Source organism: Spermophilus citellus, assembly GCF_964194105.1.
Source record: "Spermophilus citellus genome assembly, chromosome: 8".
Taxonomy (NCBI): domain Eukaryota; kingdom Metazoa; phylum Chordata; class Mammalia; order Rodentia; family Sciuridae; genus Spermophilus; species Spermophilus citellus.
In genome coordinates, this window is record NC_138189.1 from 96952858 (window position 1) to 96976874 (window position 24017).

At 37.0% G+C, this 24017-nt stretch overlaps 1 protein-coding gene across 3 annotated transcripts in view; it reads right to left on the reverse strand.

The window, feature by feature from the left end:
- Positions 1–1838: 1838 nt before the first annotated feature.
- EGF (epidermal growth factor) overlaps positions 1839–24017 on the reverse strand; it is a 90723-nt gene continuing 68544 nt past the window's right edge. For 2 of the 3 annotated variants that reach the window (XM_081303581.1, XM_081303583.1), the window contains 6 exons: positions 21273–21395; positions 19282–19426; positions 15396–15563; positions 12465–12582; positions 9421–9526; positions 1843–7535 (listed from right to left, as the gene is read on the reverse strand). In XM_081303581.1, the coding sequence (XP_081159707.1) occupies positions 7423–7535; positions 9421–9526; positions 12465–12582; positions 15396–15563; positions 19282–19426; positions 21273–21395 (773 nt within the window). In that variant the 3' untranslated portion in view covers positions 1843–7422. Of the gene's footprint in view, positions 7536–9420; positions 9527–12464; positions 12583–15395; positions 15564–19281; positions 19427–21272; positions 21396–24017 lie in introns of all 3 variants that reach the window. The other variant, XM_081303582.1, reaches the window with a different exon arrangement.

Consider the following 24017-nt stretch of genomic DNA (forward strand, 5'->3'; position numbering starts at 1 on the left):
TCTTCATCCCAGTGCCGGTGAAGACAAAGATAAAACCAATCTACAGCTTCTGCAATAGCCATCACCGAACTGCTTGCAGAACTTGCCTAGAGTATGTGTCACTTGTATGCATTGTGAACTCACTTGTATGCATTGTGAACTATCTGTTGGTGCAGCGACTTGTGGTAGTGTTGGGGTATTTTTGCTGATGATGTCATCAGTGGTACAAATTTTCCAAAAGGAGCCGTCAATTGGCTTGGTGTATCTTCCTCCCTTCTGCTTGTCATGATCGTTCAGCTAAAATTTGGGGGCCAACAGAGGTGAGGCAAAGAACCTCACCCCCCCCGCTGGTACAAAGACCTCTCCACAGGTGTGGCTGTATACTGGACCAGTAGTCAGTGACAGGTAAGATCCAATTGCAATGGTACCAACCTAAGACAGGAGGCTGACGCCCTGAGGTCAGCTCATCCGATGACGGGTAAGAACCATATGTAGTATTGGACAACCTAAGGCAGGCACGGTCCCTAAGCCACATGCTTGTTGTTTAAACAGAGAGGGGGAGATGTTGAGAGCCACAGCCAAAGGGGCCCCAGCAAACTTCCAGCTGCCAGCAAACTTCCAGCTGCCGGCTGATGATTGGCTCACAGCGGCCCCAGCAACATCTAGCTGATTGGCTCCTCTGCGGTGATGCTCATTGGGCTGTTTCCCTGCCCTTCAGACTGCCAGCTGATGATTGGCTCACAGCGGCCCCAGCAACATCTAGCTGATTGGCTCCTCTGCGGTGATGCTCATTGGGCTGTTTCCCTGCCCTTTCAGACCACGGAGCTTCTCATTGGGGGACTTCTTTGGCTCCGCCCATGTGACCCAGCCAATCGGCCTCAAGAGCAGGAGGATTGGGGGAGGTGGAGAGGCTTGTGGGTGAGAGGCTTGTGGGAAGCCCGCGGTGGCAGTTGGGCTCTGAGGGTTTTTCTTGAGGAGCTGTTTTTTTTGGCATGTGTGGTTCTAAAAATAAAGTTAGTTTCTTTTGACAAGTGGCTCCTGAATTGTGCCCAGCCAGACTGTGGCAACTTTCATTATCTCTCTTCTTCAGTTATTGTTTTATCATTTTGTATGTTTGTTTTGTTTTATTTTCCAAAGAACTGGAGATTGAACCCAGCCCTCTACCTCTGAGCTCAATCCCCAGCCCATTTTTAAAATTATGACATAGGGTCTTGCTAAGTTGCTGAAGTTGGCCTCAAACTTGTGATCCTCCTGCCTTAGCCTCCCATGTCCCTGCCAACATGCTTGGATCCAGTTTATAACCTTTACAAATTCAAGTTCTTACTGAAATTCTTTTTCTTATCCTGTGTATTCTCCAATATGTAAACCTAAGTTATTTTACAAACCTTGTCTGATAAATTAAATAACTGATTCTCCCAAAAGTTTGCTTAATTGACTTTTTTTGTTGTTTTATTGTTGTTTTCTTTCCCTTTTGGTTTTTGGCTAATTCTCTCACTTGTCTAGTATTATTATTGGTTTTTTTATTGAGGGCAATTTTGTATATAAAAAATTAAAGAAATCAGAGATTCTGAATGTCATTATGTTCCTCCAGAGATGGTCCACTCTTGCTGGCACCAAAATTAAAGATTTCTATCACCTTAATTCTATTTTGGAATAACCTAATTTGAATTTATATCTCTGTGAGGATGGAATTGCTTCAGTTATCTTTTTATTCAAAGATCTTATATGAAAGCTTTGATTAGTTATAAGGGCTACTCTTCTTCTGCAGATGCTAAATTATGAATTTTGTTTCCTAGTCCCATAAGACTATCACAAGCTTTGCTCCATTTTTATAATTCTTTGCATATCCTTTCAGCCTATTGTTTTCACATTCGCAAATAATTTTTTTAGGTGTTTTAAATTTTATTTTTAATTAACATTGTAATTATACATATTTATTGGATACAGGGTGATTTTTTAAAAATAAATGACAGCAGGATGCATTAAATTCATATTACACATATAGAGCACATTTTAAAATATATTTATCTTTTAGTTATAGTTAGACACAATATCTTAATTTTATTTATTTATTTTTATGTGGTGCTGAGGATCAAATGCAGGGCCTTGCACATGCTAGGTGAGCACTCTACCACTGAGCCACAACCCCAGCCTGAGAGCACAATTTTTTATACCTCTGATTATACAACATACATAAAGTATGTTCAGACCAATTCACGTCTTCATACATGTACTTTGGATAATGATGTCCATCACATTCCACCATCATTGTTAACCCCCTGTTCCCTCTCTTCCCCTCCCACCCCTCTGCCCTATCTAGAAAATTCAACTCAAAGTGGATCAAGGACCTAGGAATTAAATCAGAGATTCTGCATCTAATAGAAGAAAAAGCAGGCCCTAACCTTCATCATGTCGGGTTAGGCCCAACTTCCTTAATAAGACATCTATAGTACAAGAATTAAAAGTAAGAATCAATAAATGGGTTGGATTCAAACGAAAATTTTCTTCTCAGCAAAAAGAAAGAAAGAAAGAGGGAAAGAAAGAAAGAAAGAAAGAAAGAAAGAAAGAAAGAAAGAAAGAAAGAAAGAAAGAAAGAAAGAAAGAAAGAAAATCTGTGAGGTGAATAGAAAGCCTACATCTTGGGAGCAAATTTTATCCCTCACACATTAATCTCTAGGGTATGTAAAGAATTCAAAAAGTTAAATATACAAAAAAAAAAAAAACCCAATCAATAAATGGGCCAAGGACTTGAGCATACATTTCTCAGAAAAGAATATACAATCAATTAACAAATATATGAAAAAATGTTCATCATCACTAGCAATAAGAGAAATACAAATCAAAACTACTCTAAGATTTCATCTTACTCCTGTCAGAATGGCAGCTATTACGAAGACAAACAACAATAAGTGTTGTCGAGGATGTGGGGAAAAGGTACGCTCATACATTGCTGGTGGGACTGCAAATTGGTGCAGCCAATTTGGAAAGAAGTATGGAGATTCCTTGGAAAACTGGGAACAGAACCACCATTTGACCCAGCTAACCCTCTCCTCAGTCTAGACCCAAAGGACTTAAAAACAGCATACTACAGGGACACAGCCACATCAATGTTTATAGCAGCACAATTCACAATGGCTAAACTGTGGCACCAACCTAGATGCCCTTAGGTAGATGAATGGATAAAAAAAGTGACATATATAAACAATGGAATATTATTACTCAGCAATAAAAGAGAATAAAATCATGGCATTTGTAAGTAAATGGATGGAGTTGGAGAAGATAATGCTATGTGAAGTTAGCCAATCTCCCCAAAAACAAATGCTGAATGTTTTCTCTGATATAACATGACTGACACATTAGCAAATAACTTAAAGAGGAAAAGTGACACTGTCAGGTTCACCTCTGCAGTCTTCATTTGTTCTCTCCAAGAGCTTAGCCCCTCAAATCCTTATTGCTTAGTAATCGCCTGATGTTTTTGAGTGAATTACTATTTGGATTTTATCTAGTTCTTCTTTTTATTTATTCTATTCTTCTTCACAGCATCCATTTTATTTTATTAACAGTTTTTCTAGTTATTTAGCAGAAGGTTCCTGATAAATCTAAACTTACATGACCAGACCATTCCATATGCATTTTAGAAACAATTTTTCAAGTTTGATTGAAAATAGTAACATTTTTATTAAAGTGTTATTGAGTCTATATCTTTGAGAAGTGACAACTTTATAATATTAAAACTTCCTGGGGTTGGGGTTGTGGCTCTTGTAGCATGTGCAAGGTCCTGGGTTCGATCCTCAGCACCACATAAAAATAAATAAATAAAATAAGGGTATTGTGTCCAACTACAACTAAAAAATATATATGTATATTTTTAAAAAAAACTTCCTATACATGAACATGATATGTCTTCTTTTGGGTCATCTTTAAAGTTTTTCCATTTTTAATGTTCTCTGTAATGGAATCAGACACCTAATAAATTTATTCATAGTTACTTCACATTTATATTACTATAATAACCAATATATTTTAGCTACTTTTCTAGTTAGTATTACTAAGGTGTATTGAATTTGTATTACAACTGGTAATTCAACTATAGACTACTTTGCATTTTCTGTGAAAATAATCAGAATATAATTTCCTTGTGTTCATCTTTTACATATTTTAAACATCTAATCTTACTGTTTTAGTAACATGAGAATTATATGTACTTTGAATATTTAGTTACATTTGCCTGTTTTATCAGTCAGGGTTCAATCAAGGAAGCAAATCATTAGATATTATGTAATGATTATTTATTGTAAAAATTAATTCTTACATAATTACAAAAGGATCTGGGAAAGTAAGGTCTAGAAGGGATTTGGAACATCGGAGTATAATGACTGATCAGGAATCATAGAACATACAATGGAACCTATGGACAAGCTGGAGTTGGTAAGGAGAGCTATGAAGCCAGGCACTTCCAACTTCCCAAGTGGAGCAGCTGAGAGAAGGCTATGGAATGTGGATGTATCTGTGTCTGGTGGTGAGTCTGGGATCACCGGTATGCCTTGGGGTCAACAGAAAGGTTAAAGAGATAATACAGAGTAAGGAACAATAAGGAAAATCTGCAGCCCGGCAGCAATCTCCATGAGAAAGAGTGAGCATTCACTGGGCAACTGTGCCTCTTTCACTGCATCTAACCGTGATGACCAACTAAATCACAAAAATACACAGAAATGACCTCTGGGAAAGTTACAGTTTACCTACCAATGTGTAAAGCCTGGTGTTTCTCTTGTTCCTAGCCTATAGCTCTAGTTGGAGGAAACTGTCAAGTTCTCAGCAGGAGAGTGTTTGCTTCAGGCAGGCCTAGAGCTGAACTGCACATGAAACAATACAGATAAGGGTTTCTCATTTAAGAACTTAAAAGAAGAAGAAAGAAAACATTAAAAAAACACAGCAAAACATAAAATCTTGCCTGTCACAGCTACTTAAATTGACTAGATAGTTTTTATTTCTCCCAGCCTTATTTGTGTTTAAGGATTTATTCCTATCACACTTTCAATTGTTATGCAATAATCATTTATTGGCATGGAAAGGGCATTAGTTAGAAATCAAAGCTAGTAGGTAGAAACAGAACCACATGGATTCAAAAGAACACAGTGTCCTAAGTTTTCATTAGGAGCGCCAAAAGAGGGCAGAACGTTCATTTCATATGTAGAAAGTGACATTTAGTCAAATGGAATCTCAAACAGGTATTGTGTACAATGGACCATCAGAGTTAGGCAATGAAAATATTCAGTCTAGAAAAAATCAAATCAAATATCTTAGATAAAAATATTCATGAGGGCTGGGGATATAATTCAGTTGGTAGAGTGCTTGACTAGCATGCACAAGGCCCTGGGTTTAATCCCCAGCACCACCAAAACAACAAAACAAAAATATTCATTTTAAAACTTAGGTTATAAATAAAGGAGAATGTTTCTAGTGGAAACATGAGAATGCAAGAAAAGAAGATAAGACATCTCTTCAGGGAGACTCACTGACCAAAGTACACAAAGTACATTTTTTTCCCCCATTAAACTGACCAGATTGCAGAAGGACAGTCTGGTGAAGGACTTAAAATGGTCCCAGTTTCTAAGGTATCAGAGTCATTGAAAGCTAAATGCAAACAGGGATTTTGTGGTTCAAAGATAATGGCATATTATGTGTTAGTGTGGTTTCATGTAATTTCTTTGGTTATTCACAAAATCCTGTATGAAGTACAAAAAGGTAATCCAAACCTTCAAAAATGCTAACTTTTGTAGTCAACAACAACAAGAACATTCAAATAAAGAAAGAAAAACTTGGGGGAAATTATGGCTATTCTTTTTCTGAGGTCAATTAATTAATCAGAAATAAATATGTCTCCTGATCCTCTAGAATATCAGTTATTAATTAAAGCAAAACAGTACACTAACAAAATATTAATTAGATGGGGGTGGGCTGAGGTTGTGACTCAGAGGTAAAGCGCTCGCCTACCTGGCACTGGGGTTTGATTCTCAGCACCATATAAAAATAAAGATGTTGTGTCCACCTATAACTTAAAAATAAATATTTAAAAAAATTAGCTGGGAAGAATGTCATACTGAATAGTTAACTAATACTCATAAACCTTAGGTCATTCTCCCCATCACCAAATCTTTACCAAAATTTCTATAAAATATCCACTTGAAAACACGAGTTTCAATTCTTTTTAATTCTGATTTTCTACTATAGCCAAAATCTGGGGTGTTGAAGAGAAATGAAAGACAAAAATAGACAAAGGGACTAGTTAATGCATAAACTAGACATTCCAAAGCCCCAAACAATCCAAAATTATTGTATTAGGCAAGTTATGTTATGTGTAGTAACAATGCATTTGCTGCAAGGAAAATACTTAATTAGAATAATATAAAATTTTACTTTAGAAGTCAGAGTTATAGATTCAAACTTAAAAAAAAATTATAATAAGGTTGGCAAATAAGGGTGGCAAATCACTTTGGTTCAACTCTATCACCACCACCAATTATAATTAACTACTTAATCAGGAGTACAGTAAAATGTTTATGTTTTAAGGTGATTTTATTTAAATAATTAGAATAAACTGATTGCCATCCATAATGAAAATGAAAATAAATCAGGGAATTTGCTTACAATCTCATATGTGAAAAATAAGTCTGTGCAAACACACAAAGGAAGAATTTAACATTTTCATGGGAAAAATGCTGTAATGCTGTAAGAATAATAATGATTGAGAAATACTGATGTCTTTGGGAAAATGCTTTAAAAATTAAATGATTTCATTCAAAGATTTTAAAAATATAAAAATAAGTAATCTCATTCAGCAAAAAATCAAGTTGTAAATTCTTGTACTTTTCATTAATTTATGATAATTCATTCTGCAAAATTACTAGCATGGACTTATAGTTAATAAATTCCTTCAATGTATCTAAACAGTAATTTTATAATATTCCAGTCATTTCATGAAATTGAGTTCAGAATACTATCCAGATCAAAGAAATTACTTTGTAACTGACCAAACCTGCTTTATCCTCAGATTTATTCTGAGGGTGCAGGGGAGAAAAAAATCTATCTGTATTGGCTATTAAATACATCACAGTTCATTAAGCACAATTGTCCCAATTCTCCTGGTCGCACTTCTTTGAAAATCAGAAATGGGATTGCTCGGAGGAAAACACAAAAGCACAATTACACATCTGCCTCTAGAACCCTGATTAGGTGAGTAACATTGAGATTGTGGAACCAAAATCTTTAGTATTCTACTTTTTGAAAGAAAAATATACTGTCCATCAACACGGTTTGTTCTTGACCTCCCTTTTAACTCCAGTTGTCACTGAGTCAGTTCCATTTGGCATGGTGGATCTTTGTGGCTATAATGACTGGAGAAAGGCGGGGCATCTCAACTTCATAGGAAGGTACAGGATAGTTTCATTCCATTACCTGGGGACCAGACTTTTTATCACTGGATGGTGGGATCCAGCAGCCTTGCTCTGTGCCTATTCCATGTATATAGGGTTCCTGATTCCATGGCTGCACTGACCCTATAGAAAAAAAGAAAAAAAGCAAATTAAACAAAAAAAGAAATTTAGTATTCACATTATTCACAATGTCCAACAAAAGAGACCTTTAAAAACTGGGGTTTGAGAATTGGCCCGAAATATAAAAAGAACACATTCTCAAACTATTGTGGACTCAATTTCAAAAATTAAAACTGTCTTGGTTGGTTGAGAAAATCCAAAGAGCTATGCACCTGATACTGCTCTTTGGCTTTCTCTGTGTACTTCCTATCTCCACATCTGGACCATAAATTACTCTGGAACAAACTCAAGTTTTCAGTGCACTTTTATCCCATTCTCTCAGTGTGGTCTTCTGCCCCTAGCAAGTTACTTTGCACTTAACTTGCACCAGTTGAAATTGGCTAAGGTCAACAAAAATGACTCTGTGAATCTACCACAAGTACTATGCTTTCACAGACTTTCTAAGAACAGAGAAGGGATTGGCACAAAGCCAAAATTGAGCTTTATCTCCTTCCCCAAGCACACTTTCACCCCAGGCAGCTGATCGGGGATATATTACTCATATTGGGAGACAGTTAGATGAGTGGCCCCATAAAATGGGTTAAATTGTTTGTAGCAGAGTACAAAAAAAAAGTAGACATTCTAAACTATCCCTGACTACACAGCTAACTATAATGAGTTTTTAGGTTTTTTCTGAATGTAACCATATTCTTATCGTAACATTGTGCTGCTGAGTGACTTGAAAAATTATATAGCATGTACTTCTAAAGTAAATTACCTTCATAAGAAAGAAGTATGTGCTTTTAGGTGCTTAAAAAAAGTTCTATGTAACCAAATAGATGCTGTCACTTTCTAGTAGCGCTACAAATAATAACAAAAAACAAGCAGCTTTTCAAAATGCTGAATTTTTTAATTATCCAGGCAACAGTAAAAATATATATATATATATTACTTATTGTGGTATTTATGGCCTTGTTCAAATTAGGCAATATGGATTTACTGAGTTTAGTATTTTGGGTTACCTGGAAGCATATGTACAAGAGAGGTTTTAGAGTGACTTTTCCAGAATAAAAAGCCTATGTTCTCTCTATAAGGAAATCTGAAAAGAAGGTTATGGTAATAAGCATGAAGGGCAAATATCAGAAAATAAAGTAGAACTGATATTTTATTGGCTCATTTTATTAGCAGTGGAACTGTTTTTGTTGGCACAAAGATTCTCTAAGCTTTTTCAAAGGCTTATGACACAAAAGCATGTTCAATAATGTCTTCCAGGCTGTGAAAAAACAATAATGCTATCTAAGACACAGCCCAAGAGGTTTATCATAATATAACTCCTGGCAAAGTGCTATGTCAGAGGATATTTAACTCCATTTCTACCTGAAGCAGACTGAGTTCTAGAGCAGTTTGAGAACCTGGGTTGATTTTATTATCTCTCTGTGGCCTGACTGGACTTCACAGCCAGCCAGGGATCTGGCCGAGGTCTAGCCCCTGATAAGACTTGAATACTCTGAAATCCCCAGATCAACTTACATTCACAGGAATCCTTCCCACCAGAACGTAAACACATTTTCTTGAAGCCATTTACAATTCCACTGGATCTATACCGACAGCTACCCATACAGATTCCAAACCCAAGAACGACCTTAAAACCCTAATTCAAAATAAGAAGTCACTCATTGAGCACTTGCTGAAAGTGACCTAGCAGACTGCTATGTGACTAGAGTTTTAGTGAACATGGTAATCTCACATAAGACAAAAATACAGTCCAAATTTGTTTCTCTAAAGCTCCATGGTATTTAAATACAACCCAGATGCTCACATAACTTATACAATTTTACTACTGTTCTTCTGGTTAGATGAGACTTTTCACTGGAAAACACTCATGATCCAGATAAAGATAACTATTCACCAAGCTCCAGGGAGGACAACTGGACAATATCTGCTGCCTGGTCATCCTTGCCAGCGGAATACTGACTCCCATTCCTGATGTCTTGATGTTCCTTTATGACCACAAACTATAGAAAAGAAAAGGAAAAGAGAAGTTATGGTTATAATTCACAAACCATCCCATCATACATCAATCAAAGCCTATGGCTTTATCATATTCATATACCTTATCCTACATAAGGCAACAGTTAGAAAAAAGAGTCTGTCAAATTCATTTCTCTAGCTCATGAAAGACTCCATTTTAAATTAGAAACTCTATGCTACTTTCTATTAAAGCAACTGGAAACTACAAATATCTATACTGAAGATTCTATTCTAATTCTGGAATCCCAGTTTTGGGGCACAGATCCCTGTGGGCTAACATTTTACTATAAATAATCCAAGAATCCATAAGTATTCTAAGCATTGTTCATTGGCCAAATAAAATCACATACATGTTTGTTACAACTTTCCATATACACACAAATTCACTTAAATATAGGTACTAATAACTAATAGTGCAAATACTATTTTGCATAGATCCATCAAATGTTTTCTTACGATTAAACAGACTGGGAAACAGAATTATAAAAGGAGACCCAGAAAACAACATTTCTCTTCAGTCAACAAAAATGATCATTCTTTTCATTATTTGGATTGTCTAACACTGATCGGGCACTTGGAATGCAGGCTGAGCTGAGTTCACTGGCTTGCTCTGAGGCTAGATAGATTAGATATTAAAATAGATCAATGATAAAAGAAAAAAAAAATAAAAGACGTGACCCATGCTCTAGGATAAAGGACACAGATGGCTGAAATCCTTGTCAATCAGTAACCCAGTAGAGGGACTGCCCAAAGTTCTGACTGACCATGCTCCACTGGTTCAGAAATGGGCCTTCCACAGGAAGAAGCCCAGAACCCAGAATCAAGAGAATAGGAATTTGAAATTATAAAAGTATAGGAATGGATGATGAGTGGAGTCAATTAGGGAGAAGAGAGGGGAATGTTGGTAATAAAGGGGTAAATCTCATTAACATATGTTCTCATTTTCTTATTTTCCACAACACTAATCACCCTTTGTCTTCTCCTTATTAATGGTCTCTCTGCAGAAACATATTGCAAAACCAATATGGGACTACTGTTTAAGGGCACAGGCCCATTATTTCTGGTTCAAGTCAAAAATCCCCCTCTACACCACAAATGTTCCAACCATTTGCCTCTCTGCTGGAAGAACACAGGACCCAAATTTCTGGGCTGAGATGGGGAAGGCAGCTGATGGAACCAGATTTGTTTCTTCTGCTTCTCCTTCCAGTTTGGATACTCAGCTCTCTCCCACTCCCTCTGGTATCTGCAGCAGCAGTTGGTGTGGATGACACTTATGACAGCTGGGGAGGACAGAGCTCAGCAGCCCAGGCATTTCCTAACAGCACTGAGCCAACAAGCAAGTGACATGCAGCAAATAAGTTTCTGAGCTGGGAATGTAGCTCAGAACTTGCCTAGCACATGTGAAGCCCTGGGTTTAATTCAAGCATACACACACAAATTAATAATAATGATAAAATAAATAGGGCTGAGGTTGTGGCTCAGTGGTAGAGCGCTCGCCTAGCACGTGTGAAGCCCTGGGTTCAATCCTCAGCACCACATAAAAATAAATAAATAAAATAAAGGTATCATGTCCAACTACAACTAAAAAAATAAATATTTTTTAAAAATAATAAATAAAAATAAAGGATTGTGTTTCTCCTTATTTCCCCTGATTTAAATTAGATAAGCTAAACCTGCCATCCAAAACCTAAATGAAATACCACACAGATTGCAAAGCAATGTGGGTACTTCCAAAGTCCACAGTCAGGAGGCTTCCAAGAACTGAGCAAATTCTACAGGTAAATCCTCCCAGAATCACATACTGTGACACTTACAGAGACTTAAGGGATCTGAGAGACCATCTAATCTAAGTCCTTTGTACTGAAGAGGAAGCAAGATCCATAGAGCTTAAGGGACTTGCTGAAGATTGCCAGGTAGTAAGGGAGATCTCACATTTCTTATTTCTATACTCAAATTCTACCAAAAAAACAAGTAAACACTGAATGCCTATAACAGTAGGAACACATGATCACTTGTTAGTAAAGAGCTCAATCACAAGAAAGTTACCCTCTGGGATGCATGGTGAGGTGGGGTTAGGGGAGTAGAGATACGTGGAAAGAGCTCCAAACATCGCCTTTCCCCCTGCAAAACTTCTTCCTAACAGTTCTTCCCTAAGGTTTCAATCCTCCCTGGCCTGCTACATATTTCAAGCTTTTCTGCAACATACACCACAGATACACCAACAAAGCACACTCAATCAGTTCTCTGATGGATTTCTGGAAATGGAAATTCCCAGCGTCAAGAGTTTAGCTTGTCGCAAGTCTTCCCTCTAGTGGTCTGAAATCAATACTGAAGCAGATGACCTGCCAAGTATCTTGAATTTCTAGATCTAGTATGTTTTTTGGAAAACATTCAGGGTTGACAGATACAATACAAAACAGCCAATTGACTAACTCAAATCTGCCTTTGAATTAAACTTGAACTTTTAATAAGTATGAATTTAAGCATCCTGTATTTTTGCTAATCTGGAAACTATTTCTAGCTAAAATGTGCATGAGGAAAAAAATATTAAGAATGCCAGGAGCATAATCTTGAATTTTTAAGATATCCATGTGAAAGGGATCACCTAAAATTTGGGGAAAACTTCACATAACCTAATAATTTAAGTCATAAGAAAAAGGCATACATAGAAAAAAAATCCCCTACAATTCTTGTGCCATTAAATTAGGATGGTATTTTAATTCAGATTCCCTTAATATAGGACACAGTTCCTCCACCATCCCACCCCTAACCCTCCCCAGCTGATGTAGTGTTGGCTAACACAGATACTAGTTGAAAGTTATAACAGATTCCAGTTGCTCCAAACTCAGTAAAGGAGAAGAAAAAGTGAACTGGGATGTATATCGACCCACTTCCTGGCTTTGTCTACTTTAGTCACATTACCCAAGGTTGGGGGCAAGAAGACATTCCAGCCTCTCCTTCAGCAGGCTTGCCCTGGCTCACGTCTCTGCTTGACTCTTCATAGGGATTCTTTGCATTTTTCAATAGCAGCTTCTGAGTCCTGAGATAAAGCCAAAATTTGATACAATCTCAAAACAAACCATTCATCCCACTCACTGATGGCCAGGGACAACTATCTTGTTGTCTATCAACAGTGCACATGTGGTCAAGCACATAGCTGAAGATTAATAGCCGGTAAGCAGCCACTCTTATCAGCACTGTTCAGGAAATAACCACAGATCTGTTCCCAGTGAATTTTATAATTCTGGATAGATTTCAGTGAAAAGAAAAAGAAAGAGCTCTGATGAGCCTTCTTTTTGAAGTAATAGCCCTTATCACTTTTGATTTTAGGAATAAGAGCATTGAATCTAAAGACATTCGTCTTTGTAAGTAAAGTCTCTGAATTTTTCTGCTGTGCTGCTTAGAATTCCAAGCCAATGGGCTGGGGATGTAGATCAGTGGTAGAGCACTTGCATGGTGTATGTGAGGCCCCGGTTGGTTTCAATCCCCAGAAACACACACATACCCCCAATCAAACAAATCCAGCAATTTGCCTTTAGTTTTCAATCCAGATCTCTGAAAGATGTCAGTATAATGTAAGACATAATAACATCATAATACATCAGAGAAAAATAATTATAGCACACATAATTATAGCACACACTTTTTTCCAACTTTTTCTACACTATTTGTTAAGATCTACCTTTGTTTTGGCATATTGTCCAGTGGAATGACCTATATAGATCATTAAATGTTCTTTTCTAAAACATCTGAGTTTAAATACCAGTTTAAAAAGTGCAATATAGGGCTGGGGTTGTAGCTGGGCTGGTGTTGTGGCTCAGTGGTAGAGCGCTTGCCTAGCATGCATGAGGCACTGGGTTCAATCCCCAGCACCACATAAAAATAAAGGTATTGTGACCATCTAAGACTAATATATATATTTATTATATATATATATATATATATATTTATTTTAAAATGCAATGTACTTTAGATTAGACCTAGAGGAGTGAAGGGAGGGAAGTGGGTTTGGGAGTAGGAAGGATAGAAGAATGAATCAGACATTATTACCCTATGTGCATATATGATTACATGACCAGTGTGATTTTATATCATGTACAACCAGAAGAATGAAAAGTTATACTCCATTTATGTATGATATATCAAAATGAATTCTACTGTCATGCATAACTAATTAGAACAAAATTTTTAAAAAGTGCAATATTACTAGGTGGACCACTGAATTAAAATTTCAAGTTTGTGCCTGAGAATCTTGTCTCTCAGGAGTTGGCATAAAAGGTCTTACAGTATCTAAATCTGATTGGGAAGATTATCATTCACAGATAATCACAATAACAGCATTTATGAAACTCAATATGCCAGGCCTACACTAAACTCTTTACTTTGATTAATTCAAACTCATGATAACCCTTGAGATAAATACTATTTTTGTCTCTATTTTATAGCAAAGGAAATAAATGAATACAGGTATTAAACATGTCTGATGTCCTATTTAGGCACTAACTGGGACTAGAAGCTGTGTGACGTGATTCCAAAACCTATGCTCTTAACCACTACACTAGAATATAGCAGGATCTCAAGGAAGAGTATCTTGGCTCATATATTGAGTTAAAAAAAAAAGACATGAGTGGTTGTGTAGTACAAGTGAATGATGTTGGATTTTTATCTTAAGATAATAGCAGGTATTGGTACATTCTCAAAGAATTGGAACCTATGAGTTAAGTGGGTCTCAGGTTCTTAGCCATAAAATGATATTATTGAACTAGATAATCTCATAAAGTCACCATCAGCCCAAAGTCTTCTAGGTTTTTGTTTGTTTGTTTGTTTGTTTGTTTGTTTGTTTATGGTACTGGGGATTGAACCCAGGATCTCACACACACTAGCAAGTGCTGTCCCATGGAGCTTACACCCTCAGTCCTTTTTTATGATTTTATTTTGAGACAAGCTATCACAAAGTTGCTCAGGCTGGCTTAGAAATTGCGATCCTCCTGCCTCAGTCTCCCAAGTAGTTGGGATTAACAGCCATGTGCCACCATGCCCAGCAATGTTCTACTTAAAGAAATGCAAAATGAACAGGGTGATGCCTATTTATACCTTTACTGTAGTGTGATTTTTAAAAAATTAAAAGTGTGTTATGATTCCTTGGTTTTTAATTGTTAACTTTAAATGAATGAAAAATATAAAATTCAAGGATCAGAAACATCCTTCCAAAGTTAGAGAAGATACTGATTTTCTTTAATAAAAGGCCATATTTTGTGTGAAATTAACTCAGTGAAAGGCAGTTATGAAAAATTATAGTTACATTGGCTGGAAGCAGGGGCAAGAAGAGCATGGGATGCTAAAAGAAGAAACTGGAATTCAAAAATGCACACTGCTGGGGCTGAGGCTGTGGCTCAGTGGTAGAGTGCTCATGAAGCACATGTGAGACACTGGGTTCGATCCTTGGCACCACATAAAAATAAATAAATAAAATAAAGGTATACATACATGGAGTATAACTTATTTTTAAAAATGCACATTGCTTGGGAATGCGGCTTAGTGTTAAAGCACTTGCCTAACATGTGCGAGGCCCTGGGCATGATCCCCAGCACCACACACACACAAAAAAGTAAACAGACACCTGAACTATATTTGGACAAAGACTAGAATGGAACAAGAAAAATGAATGAATGCACTGATGTTTTAGGGCAGTAAAATCCTGGATTTTAAAAACCTATTACTCCTACTACTACCTATTATTACTACTTATTATTAAAATGTAGTCCATAGATAGATAAGGGACATCCTGAGGAGGCAGGTGTTCCCTTGGGAGGACTTAGAGGTTTGAAGGTACCAATGGGAAGAAAGGGTCACCTGTAGTAGTGAGCACCCCACAGCCCCAGGAACAGCAGCAGAACCAGCACAACCACACAGACAGCCACCACGGTGATGTTCCGCTGCTGCCCATGGCCAGCATGGCGCAGTTCCCACCATCTCAGGTCTCGGTGCTGACATCGCTCCCCGACGTAGCCAATAACACAGCTATAACAACATACAAACAGAAGTCATCAGAGACCCTGGCCAAGGGCATTTGATAGTCTTCAGACTCAATAGCCAGCCATCTCTCAACCTCTGCATTCCCAGACTCATCTCTTTAGAAGCACATGGAAAATCCATCAGGGGTCAGCTGAAAGCACTATGGTTTATAAGTTAATGCCACACAGACTGCCCCTTTTAGTCTGCTTGCCCTGGGATTGATGGAAAATTATTTGCATACTGCCTCTATAAGGTATTACAGAACATTGATTAAAGATCAATTTCTCTTAGGCTAAAATCCTGAGGAGCTACCTTTTAAAACCAACACAAAGCAATTCAGCCCTGAGAGCCAGGGGAGTTTGGGAAACAAATGTTTGGCCAGATTGCAATGAACAAAGGTCAAAGGAAAGAAGAATTTGAAGGCAGATTCCCTCACTTGAAAGCAAACTAAAAGGAAGAACACATGTAGCCCCTGAACAGGAAGCACAACCTAAAGTAGGAAAGAAATTTTTTCCTTTTTAATCACCACTGGACAATGATTCAAGAGAAGCTCACAGTGATGACACAAAAATTTGCTTATTTTATTAAGGAGAAAATACCTAACGGAGGAAAAAAGGGACATTCACTCACAAATGCCTTACTGTCTCATTAATACAATATAGCTAGAATCATCAGTGATTGATTTATAGTTGAATTTTCAAAGTAGATGAAACAATGCTGCCATCTAGTGAGAATGCTCATTTCCAGAAACTACTGGGATCTTGGGTAAACAACTGTATTATAATATTTGTTTTAAGAGAATTAACTTTTAAAACATGGCATTACAAATTCCCCAAAGAACTGAAGGGATGAATACACAGATCACTCAAATCAGCTCCTTTGATGGGAAGCAGCAGCCTGGGGAAAAAACACTGCACTAGCTCCAGAAGATCTGTCCATTCCTAGTTCTACCCTTACGTTATCGCAGGAGGTTGGCAAGTCACTTTGAGAGAAAGGAGGGAAAGCAACAAGCATTTGTTAAGCCTCTTACGTGTCTGACATCATTACTAGGCACTTCAACACATTTTAGTTTTTATGGCATGTTCTCATTTTACAGGTGAGGAAACTGAAGCTCAAAGAATTAAGTAATTTGTACATGGCTACACAGCTAATGAATGGAAGGTTTGATTCAAGTTACTCTTTAATGTCAAAGCCTGTGTCCTATTATACCACGCTAATTCCAAAAAAGGCTTCAAGCTTTATTTGTAGATGCATAAAAGACCATTAGGTTATTCTAGGCTTCCCTGGGTACTACTTTGATTCTAGCTATCTTTGGTTATAATTATTTACTATCAATGCCTATCAGCCACTTTTAAACTCTTTGATATTAATGAGCCATACCTTTGGACCTCTCAGAGACTTGAGGGTTTTAAGGATGTCCATCACACAATCAAGAATCCTGAGAGCTAAGACAGGATGCAGTAGCAGAGCCTTTCTGTCTTACAAGGCCCAGAACAGTCCCCAGTTTACGAGGGAGAAGGACACAAATCACGAGTCCTTTAGACTATTAATTGATTCTTGTGCTAAACCAACAAAAGATTCTCTGGCCAATTAAGTTTGAATTTCTACGGTCAAATAATTTCAAGACATTCTAGATGAAATAAAGGTAAACAAGACTTGATAGTGTGTTGGTGGTATGCTATGTATCAAGAATTGAAGGTTGGAATCTGAAATGTTTCTCAAATAGATTTGGTCACACAACCCTGTCTTCAAGAAACATTGCACTGACTGGTGTAGGGGATGTTCGTCTAAAGAAGATGTGCAATAGTGTGTTTGGTCAAAGCTAAACCAGAATGAAGGGGGATCTTCTCTGAGCTTAAGAGCTTCGGGAACTCCTGAGACTCTCCAAGCCAGGAAGGCTTGGAGGAGCTGTGTGGGCACAGACACCTCCAGGGCTCACTTCCTCTGCATTCAGGTCTCTGAGGGGAACTCCCACTGTCTCCAGGCAAAGAAGGAAGAGCCGGCCCTTTAAAAACCCTAGAATAAAAACCTGCTCTGTGGCAAAAGATGCAGTGTTTCCAATAAAGCTGGGCTGGAAAGCATTCCCTAGAGTTTTGTTATAGAATTAATAAAATACTAGGTGAGGTCAGCAGGGCAAAAGGAGAGAAGGGTTGAATACTTGACTAAACCACATTTTTTTTTTACTAAATATACAACTCAAAAACAAAGTTATGGTCCAGATTACTATGTATACTGATAATAGTTTTAAATACTGCTTTTGACTAAAGGTACTTAAAGGTGAATGTCATCTAATTTTTCATTTTGAACAAATTCTAGTTTAAAACATTATTAGAGAAATACGATATTTTCATCAGGATTTAATGATAGGAAGAAAAGCATTGTGCTCAAGAACTCATACTAAATGCAATACTGTACTAAATGCAATACAGCAACCTTTTTTTTTTTTTTTTGGTCACTGTAATGATTTTTATGACCTGAAGTACCATGGAAGAAAACAAATAAGACCTAATGAATTAGGACACTTGTTTCTGTAATTTCATTACTTGAGGGTATAAGAAATCATGAACAGGTAAAAATTGTTTATTTCTTAATATTAAAGAACATTAATTTCAAGTATACTACTATAATTTGTCAAGTTATTATAGGTTTAAAAATTATAGGGGTAAATATAAAAATGAAAGCAGAATTTCATTAGAACTGAGTCATTTTGACTAATATACATGAATGTTTTTCAAATTTTTGCCATGCTGACATGATTTTTAATGCAAGGTCACACACACACATTCTGTCACAGAATATAACTTCCTCCATAAATAATTTAAACTATGTTTCTGTGCATTATTATTGATAAAATCATTAATGTCTTTAAACTTGTAGTATCTGTTCATGAGAATCAGAATATTTTATCACTCCTTCAGGCTCGGAGAAAATTATCAATGAGACAGGGGTCTAAACACAGGAGACCTATTTATTTTTCTCTAGTTGGGTCCCTCATATTGCCTGGAAAATGTGAAATTCATTAAAAGTAAGATTTGGTGTAGAACTAGCTATTGTGAGCTTGAGTTTTATTAAAGGCTCCACAGGAAAGGTGTTCTGAGTGAGCCCTGTGGGAATACTTCATTGTTTTATGTCTTCCTCAAATCCGCTTTCAGGGCACCATTTTGCCCATGGTGAAACCCTCATGTGGCAAAAAAAGGGAGCAGAAGACAGTACCTGCAGCTGTCAACAATTGTGACTAAACAATAAGAATGTAAGAATCAACCACTAGGAAGTGAAGAAAAGTTTATTTTAGCTTTGAAAAGCAAAGGTAAAAAGTCCAATGTGAATATGTACAACATTTTTGTAAATCTAAAAACATATGTGAATGTTCTCCATTTATTTGACAGAGAATAAATCAAAGTTTTAAGAAATTCTCCACAAACATGTTTTTCAAGCAGAATGAGAAATTTAATTCCTAGACCATATAAGCAATTATTTAAATAAAAGGAAAATCACCAATTACTTTCCTTTATGTTTACCACTGGTGACTGGGAGGAGGTGGTGATATATATGCAAGGAAAGTGCATTGAGGTGTGCACCCACACACCATAATCTATGTATTCATGTTTTCCTAAGGAAAAAAAAATCTAATTATGAAAAAATCTCCTACATATAATTCTACAAATTAGTGAGACATTATGGACTAGGATAGCACCTTGGTGCTGTTAGGAAGAACTGGACTTACTTGCACGCATAGCTGTCTACTGCTTCAACATACATACATACTCCACCATGGAGGCAGTACCCATCATGTGACTCAGGACATCCTGGGTAACTATTTCTGACCAGATGATGGCCATCTTCCCAGAGGGTAGGGGGTGGTGTATAGTCTGGAAGAATCATAGACATCACTTTTATTTTCTGTGATAAAGGTTTTTAAAGTATTAATATCAGGAATTAGTTTCTGTGAACAATTTGTGATACCATGTCTCTCAGTAATGGTAGAACTATCAGGAGCAACAAGAGTTTCTCCTTACCAAGCAGACTTTATGCCATTCACTATGAAGTTAACTCTTATTTCTTTAGATATTCTGAGGTATATTGGAGGCAAATAAGAAAATGGCCATCCTAAATCCCCATATGGATTACGTCACTGATCTCTCATAAGAGCAAATCTGTCATTCAAAAACACATAATAACCAGAAACACAAACTGATTGTGTGAAATGATAGCTAGCTTTAAGGTGTCATGGAACAGCTGGTGTCTTTGTTTGTCTTTAAACTATCCCACCAATAAACAGTCCATTACCCACCAAATCCTGGGAGTCTCAAAATTTTCTCCCATACAATATTTTCTTCTAAAAACTATTAAACTTTTAGGGGAACCCTCAGAGAGAAGACTGTGGCAACTTTAGCAGGAAGGGAATGTTACTATAGCAGAGGAATGCCAAAATGGTAAGATCTCTTTTTGAATGATTCTACTCTTTAACCCATTAAATCCCAAGTTTTCAATTCTGCAAATATTTCAATAAAATTGATATAGATGCATTAAAAGAAGTGGTAAGTTATAATATAGAGCTTATATACATTATAAGTATTATAATATTATGAGTATATTCTTATTACTTTAACATAATTATATATTATGTACTATATTTAAGTTTTTGTAGGTGTTTCACATCTGGGATGATGGGACAAAATGGATTAAAAGAAAAACATCAGGATATGTAGCTGACTATATAAAGAAAAGGTTTTCAATATCTTTAAGAAGAACAAATTATCTTAGAAAAATAACATGCTAAAAAACAGAGCCCAGGCAAGTGCAGAAATTTCTTTTCTGAGGATGTTTTTTGTTTGCAGAGCTGAGAGGCAAGCAGCTGGCAGTGGGAGGAAGGACCCATCCTTCCAGGTTCTAGGTGAAATCAGCTCCCCATTTAGGGTGCTGAGGGTTAAGAAGATACTGCTGTTATGGGGAAAAGTTCAGGAAGCAAAAGTCAACTGTAATGAATGTTTAAAAAGAAAGTGAAGAGAGTTGGAATGCTAATTTTAGATCAAGAAATAACGACTTTTTATAGTAGCATTTTAAAATCCTACCAAGTGATTATTTTCCCTATTCTCCATCCTTGTGCCACTTCACTGAAGTGCTGCCAGTGGCTCTGTCACTACAGCTGTGCTGTCCAACATGGCAGCCATTGCAAATCAGGATCATTGAGCTCCTGAAATACATCTGGCCTACACCAAAATGTGCTCTAAGTATAAAATACATACCAGATTTGGAAGACTTCTTACCAAAATTGAAAAGAATGTAAAATATCTCATTTTATACTGATTTCATATTAAAATGTTACTATTTGGATATATTAGAATAAATAAAATACGTTATTTAAAATCCAGGCATACTTAAAACCTGCTTTGCCCTGTAAAGTTTTTCCAGGAGCCCCAGGAATCAACATTACAAATCAGAAGATTAGTCACATAGTTAAAGGGAACCACCTGGGTACTCACCTATATTGAACTGCAAGTAATAAAAAAGGATTTATTCCAGATGCTATTAAATTAAGAAGGCCTGGACCATTTCAAGTTTTCAAGCCCAGTATCAACACAAAGAGTAAAGCCAGCTCTCCAGCCTGGTCAAACTGAATGATTTCTAGAATCTCTAATGCAAATATACTGGGGTACAGAATTTCCCTGAACCAAGTCTTTCCCCTTCCATCTAGACCACCCACCAACAACCTACCAGGGCAAGACAGTCCAGGTTCAGACAGGCGGCCAGCACACATGCAGGTATAGCCTCCCTCTGTATTTGTACAGTTGGCATTCTCTCCACAGCTATGAACCCCCAGGTGGCACTCATCAATATCTGTCAGAAAAATGGGAATGGGGAAGAGTGGAGTGCAGAGGAAGGAAAGAGTGTTATGCAACTGGAAAGTCCAACATTTTAGAAGGTGGTTATATTCAACTTCATGTTTTCAGAGCCCTACACGTTTTTATGGGTTCCATTATGAATGCTGGAGAAAGAGATGAACTGAATCCTTGGCTGCATACCCATTCAGGTGCTCTAGGCTCCTGACAGAGGGTTTCTTTCTTCTGCTTGGAAAGAAAGGAGACTTTGCCAAATTGGAATTTGGTAAACTACTTCCAGGCAAACATTTAGAAGTTAAGATCCCAAAATTCATACTTAACTTTTGTAAACAGACATCCAGCCATTGACATAAATGTTATATCAAATTTAACATGTTTGCTTTTTTAACATAAACATGAACCATATAAATAAAGCATCCTTTCTTTCCCAACTATCTCCCCCTACACACACACTTTTCTTTCTCAACTGCCACCACCCTAATATTCAGGTAATTTCTGGCTACAACAGTCTCACTATATTTCTGCATTCCATGTCTTCTGCAGGGCACTCCTAAACACCAATGCCAGATAATTCTTCCTAGACCAGGATGATGATAACCCATCACTGCACCTCTTCACTGAAATGCTGCCAGTGGCTCTCTATTCCTACTACTGTGCTGTCTAATATGAAAGCCATTGCAACACAGAAGCATTGAGCTCCTGAAATTCACCTCGTCCACACAGATCTGCTGTAAGCATAAAGCACATACCAGATTTGGAAGATACAATGCTAAAATAAAACATAAAAATCCAATAATTTTATGTTGATTACATATTAAAACATTAATATTTTAAATGAATTAGAATAAATAAATGGTTAAAATGAATTCCAACCCTCCCTTTTTGTTTTTTTCATGCGACTACCACAAAATTTAGTATAAAATTTGGCCCAGAGAAAACACAAATGACTGGTCCTTGGGTTCTAATCTTGCACAAATGTAACCCAATCAATCTGTTAGGGACTGAATAGTGTCTCCCCACAAATTCACATGTTAAATCCTTGACTCCCAATGTATTGTATGTGAAAATAGGGTGTATAAATATTGAGGTAATTAAGGTTAAATGACATCAGAAGGGTGAGGCCCTAATCCAATAGGACTGGTATCCTTAAAAGAAGGGGAAGAAACACCAGAGTTGTTTCTCCTTCTGCACACCACAGAGGAAAAGCTGTGTGAGAATGTGGCAAGAAGGTGGACATCTGCAAGAGGGAAAGATCCTTCACCAGAACCAACCAGCCAGCTTGTTCATCTGGGAATTTTAGCCTCCAAAACTGAGAAAACAAATTTCTGTTGTATAAGCTATAGTCTATGATACTTTAATACTTTGTTATGGCAACACAACCCTACGACCCAACCCCAAACCTATTATCTACTCACCAATAAGGTATATGATTTTTTGTGACTAGAATACTTCCTACCTTCACATTTTTGTCTGATTAATATTTACTAATTCCCCACAGTCCCTTTAAAATGACATTCTTCCATGAAAGAGTTCCCAATACCTCAAACATATTTCTTCAAGTTTTAAACTTCCACTATGATTTTTATATCTCTTATAATGTACATCTTTCTTAACCACTTATCACAGCTGTGCTTCTTGTAGATCATATTCTCCTTGCAAGAAGACTGGCTCCCTCATCCTGGCATTCCTCACAGTTACTAATACTGTATCTTTGCACCTAATATGAACCAATACAATATCTATCACATTATGTTACTGTTCTGAATGGTTCAAATTGACTCTTTTTTTCTAACTGGCCTCATGTTGTAATGTCAATGAACTATCAACTTGAGACAAAGAGTGAGCTTTTCTGAAAAGCAAAAACAAAAATGTACCCTTTGCCATGAAACACAACTATTTCCAGTAGTAAGAACAACACTTTCATATAGCACTTATGTGTCAGGCATGGCTGAAAGCAATATATTCACCTATCTACATACAGGCAGAGAGACAGAAGACAAGGACCAAGAGAGAACAGGAGCAAGCACAAGTTTCCATGGAGTCTGAGGACTCCATGCCAATCAGGCAGGTCAGACCATGACATCCATAGCACATCTTAGATGTGTGTTAGTAACAGAGAATCAAGAGTTTAAACATTTGAGAAAGGATACATTCTTTTCAAAGGAAATTAAATATGAAGTCTGTTTGTGTAAATTATCTATGAGCCTTCTTAATTAGAATCGTGACATTTTCCTGACTGACAGCCAAATATGTGCTTAAAAGAGCATTTTCAAATGTCTGTGGACTCCACAGAACTAATCTGATAAAGGTTTGGTTTAAACCATCCAGATCCAGAAAATGAATAGTTATGATTGATACTTCTTTTTTAACTTAACACGTGGAAGAAAGCACTATCGTTTGAATTTCTTATCAGGGCATCTGGCATGAAAATATTTTTTATGTTTTCAGAAAAAGAAAACACTGGAAGAAAAATTTTAAAGCCCTGTGAAACCTCAGATAACCACTGCAGCAGGAACGGGTGCCTTCAGGCAGGTCTCCACTTGTACAAGATACTATGCCACTGATACCTGGAAAGGTGGAAGACAGACACAGAGTGAACTCCCAACCCGACAGGCCTCAC